The sequence below is a fragment of the Etheostoma cragini genome, chromosome 9 (assembly GCF_013103735.1).
Source record: "Etheostoma cragini isolate CJK2018 chromosome 9, CSU_Ecrag_1.0, whole genome shotgun sequence".
Lineage (NCBI taxonomy): Eukaryota > Metazoa > Chordata > Actinopteri > Perciformes > Percidae > Etheostoma > Etheostoma cragini.
Genome location: NC_048415.1, coordinates 1,000,098 through 1,004,079, shown reverse-complemented (window position 1 = coordinate 1,004,079; position 3,982 = coordinate 1,000,098). Strand labels below are relative to the sequence as shown.

Sequence of the window (3,982 nt, the reverse complement as noted above, 5' to 3'; positions counted from 1 at the left end):
CAGAGTGGCCTGCATAGGTTTACTATATTTTAAGGAAAAACATCAATTTATTTACAATACTTTATTCATTCATAAAGAAAAATGGTGTCCTTAAAGGTAGGATTTTTCCTAATTTTTTAAGTAAAGATCAATTTCAATTGTCTATTTGGTAAAAGATGATATTTTTATTCCTCTTTTTAGTCAACTTTAGCATGGGTGCATAAACTTAAGCAAGCCACTGTATGCATATAGCTACATACAGTACGTCTGAGACATTACTCAGACTAAAATGAAGTAAAAACTGAAATTAAATAAAAACCAAATGCAAATGTGAAAGTCTAGTGACCTCAGACCCGTAGAGTGGAGTAGAGATATTTACCGAGACGGTGGAGCTGGGCGTGTTGGTGCCATAGCCGGAGGAGGGCAACGAGGCCAGAGACCAGCGTCTGCCATCCGTCCTGGGGGGGGGGACACAGAGGACAAGAAGGACATGAAGACATGCTCAAGTCCAATCACAACCGGATTAACCGCCAAGTTAACAACCCTCACAGGGAATTAGCCTCGTTACATAATCATAAAATAATGAATGTAACATACATGACAACCAAGCAAGCCGGCCGTTATGTACAATATAATGGCTTTACAGTAAGACGAGAAGGATGGGAGGTGTAGTGCAGGGTGGCCCGTATGAAGGAGATGCAGCGTCGTCACATACAGCAAAAATGAAGTGTTTCAGCTGAAGGAGAGGAAATGCAAACACACTGATAACATGGAGCCATGAGGGGGATCCACTGGGACACCACCAGGAGGACGGAGGCCCCTTGGACCCGGGGCTGCACAATTAATCCACATTTCATCGGCAATATGCAGACGGATGTCATGAAATGGCGTATGTTTATTTTATTTATTTATTTTATTAATTAAGGACAACGGTACACGTCAATGTGCCAGATTGTAGCCGGGGGGCTAATTTCGACTTTCAATTTTATTTATAGTATCAATTCATAACAAGAGTTATCTCGAGACCCTTTACAGATAGAGCAGGTCTAGACCATAGTCCAGAATTTACAAGGACCCAACAGGTCTAGTAGTTTCCTCCAGAGAAAGCAACAGGGCGACAGTGGCGAGGAAAACTCCTTTTAGGAAGAAACCTGGGACAGACCCAGACCCAGACCCAGACCCAGGCCCAGACCCAGACCCAGACCCAGGCTCAGACCGAGATCCAGACCCAGACCCAGACCCAGACCCAGGCCCAGACCCAGACCCAGGCTCAGACCGAGATCCAGACCCAGACCCAGACCCAGATCCAGGCCCAAGCTCTTGGTAGGCGGCGTCTGACGACCGGTTGGGGTTAAAATGAAGAGTGGCAATAAGAGTCCCAAAAGTCCAATAAGCAGGTTGGAGTTACAGTTAAAAAGACACAGGACAGTAACATTTGGTAAAAAACAAGAAGAATCAAAAAGAATCAAAAAGAAAAACAAAACAAAAATGTAAATGGAAACACAAGTTAGTGGTGGTTCCTGGTTTGGTGAGCTCTAAGCTTTACCTGGCTCTCAAAGGAGACCAAAGGGGGACGTTCCCTTATAGTTGGGGGAAGTATGTCCCACAATGCACTGCCTTTAATAGATAGTGTATAGATACTATAGATACTATAGACGCAATAGATACTCTATGGCGTGTCATCAAGACGCAGACTCGCTTTTTAGCGTGTATGTCAACGCTGTTTGGCCTCCACTAACTTACGTTGCATTACGATAGCGTGTGAATTTACGCTGTAGCGAGGGTGAAAATCCGCATAGGGAAAAAGTAATAATGTTAAAAACAGAAGACATCTTTTAATGTCTTGTTTTGTCCCCAACTCAGAAGATATTAAGTTTACTGTCACAGAAGAGAGAAGAAACTGGAAGATGTTCACATTTAACGAGCTGCAATCAGAGAACTCAAACCGATTAAATCAATTATGAAAATAGTTGGCGATTAATTTAATAGTTGACGGCTGATCTCTGCGTGATCCACTGATGTGTTTGTTATGAACTATCAGGGTGGGAATCACACAATGTTTGTTAGGAGACACACTCACTGCTGGTTTTTGGTGTTTTCATGAGATTTCTTGGACTATCACCATCCTCCTCCTCAGAAACAGCCATAACGTGAAGCAGTTATTCAACATGTTGAGACCCGTCTCCCCACTCTGGGTCCTACAGAGTCTAATGACTCCAATGATCAGAGAGTGTGTGTTTATGGGTACTTATGGGTACATTTTTGGAAGTTGTTCAGAGTGTGTGTGCTCAGCCATGCAGGGCGGAGGGCAGGGAGGAAGGTGGAGGCAGAACGAGCGGAGGAGAAAGGTCAAAGGTCAAAGGTCAAACCGGAGAGTTACCTGTCAGCCCTGTGTCCGTGACTGTGAGGGAGACAAGACAGGGGGTCTTTATATAGCTGTTAACAGCTGGAACTGACACACACACACACACACACGCATATACACACACACACACACACACACACACACACGCGCACAGACACACACACACGCGCACACGCACACAGACACACGCACACACACAAAGACACAGATACATATACACACACAGACAGACACACACACACAGACACACACAGAAACACACACACACAGATACACAGACAGACAGATACACACACACACACACACACAGATACACACACACACACACACACACACGCAGACAGATAGACAGAAACACAAACACACACACACACACACACACAGACAGACATACACACAAACACACAGATAGACACACACACACACACACACACACACACAGACAGACAGACAGACACACGGACAGACAGACAGACAGACAGACACACACACACACACACACACGGACCCACACCAAGCCTGTCCCATACTTCAGTTAAACCCTACTAAATGTTAAATTCATATAATGTTATTATAATCATATGATTGGATACATACATAATTATTATAATAAAATACATGATAGAATAGATAGATGTTATTTATTCCTATTTATTATTCTTCTGAGAAGAATATGAAGACCCCAACTGCTGGAAATATGTTTTTTTTCTCATTTCTAACAAATGAAATGAGGAACAGCGTTGACGAAGGTCCAAAGGGACCAAAACGTTAGATGAAGGTTTAAAGAATGCTGAGTGTGGGAGGCTCTTATTTTGGAAAGATCTGTGAAATTTTACAACGCACCTAGACGTAATAGTTGATGGATGTGCAAATTGTTTCTTCTGAAAAGTCCACAAAGATGAAAAATATACTTTTTGACATTTAACACCACGTAACATTAACTTATTAAGTTTAGTTTTACAGTTATTTTTGGAATTTATGGTCAATTAAACTCATTTTTAGAAAATTATACCTAATGTTTGAGATAGAAAAGCAGAAATTAGGAATTATTGAGACTAAAATTAAAGGAATGGATGTTGATGATAATCACAGACTGGAATATGTCAACTTTTACTCAATACTATTTCAAAAACACTTCCATTTGTTTTACAATGCTATAAAATTGAATAAGACGCCCCAAAATTAATGAAAGTAAAGATTTGTACTTGGCAAAGAGCGTTGGGTGGAATCAATCATGTTATTTTGGGGAATTAAAAAGAACATTGATATAGGACAACATGAGGACAACATGAGGACAACATGAAGACAACATGAGAACAACATGAGAACAACATGAAGACAACATGAGGGCAACATGAGGGCAACATGAGGACAACATGGGGACAACATGAGGACAACATGAGAACAACATGAGAACAACATGAGGACAACATGAGGACAACATGGGGACAACATGAGGACAACATGAGAACAACATGAAGACAACATGAGGGCAACATGAGGGCAACATGAGGACAACATGGGGACAACATGAGGACAACATGAGAACAACATGAAGTGAACATGAGGGCAACATGAGGGCAACATGAGGACAACATGAAGACATCATGAGGACAACATGAGGGCAACATGAGGACA

At 41.9% G+C, this 3,982-nt stretch overlaps 1 protein-coding gene across 1 annotated transcript in view; it reads right to left on the bottom strand.

Annotated features, from left to right (window-relative positions):
* mast2 (microtubule associated serine/threonine kinase 2) overlaps nt 1–3,982 on the bottom strand; it is a 168,201-nt gene that overhangs the window by 45,313 nt on the left and 118,906 nt on the right. The window contains 2 exon segments of the mRNA XM_034880537.1: nt 359–437; nt 2,360–2,380. Coding sequence (XP_034736428.1) covers nt 359–437; nt 2,360–2,380 — 100 coding nt within the window.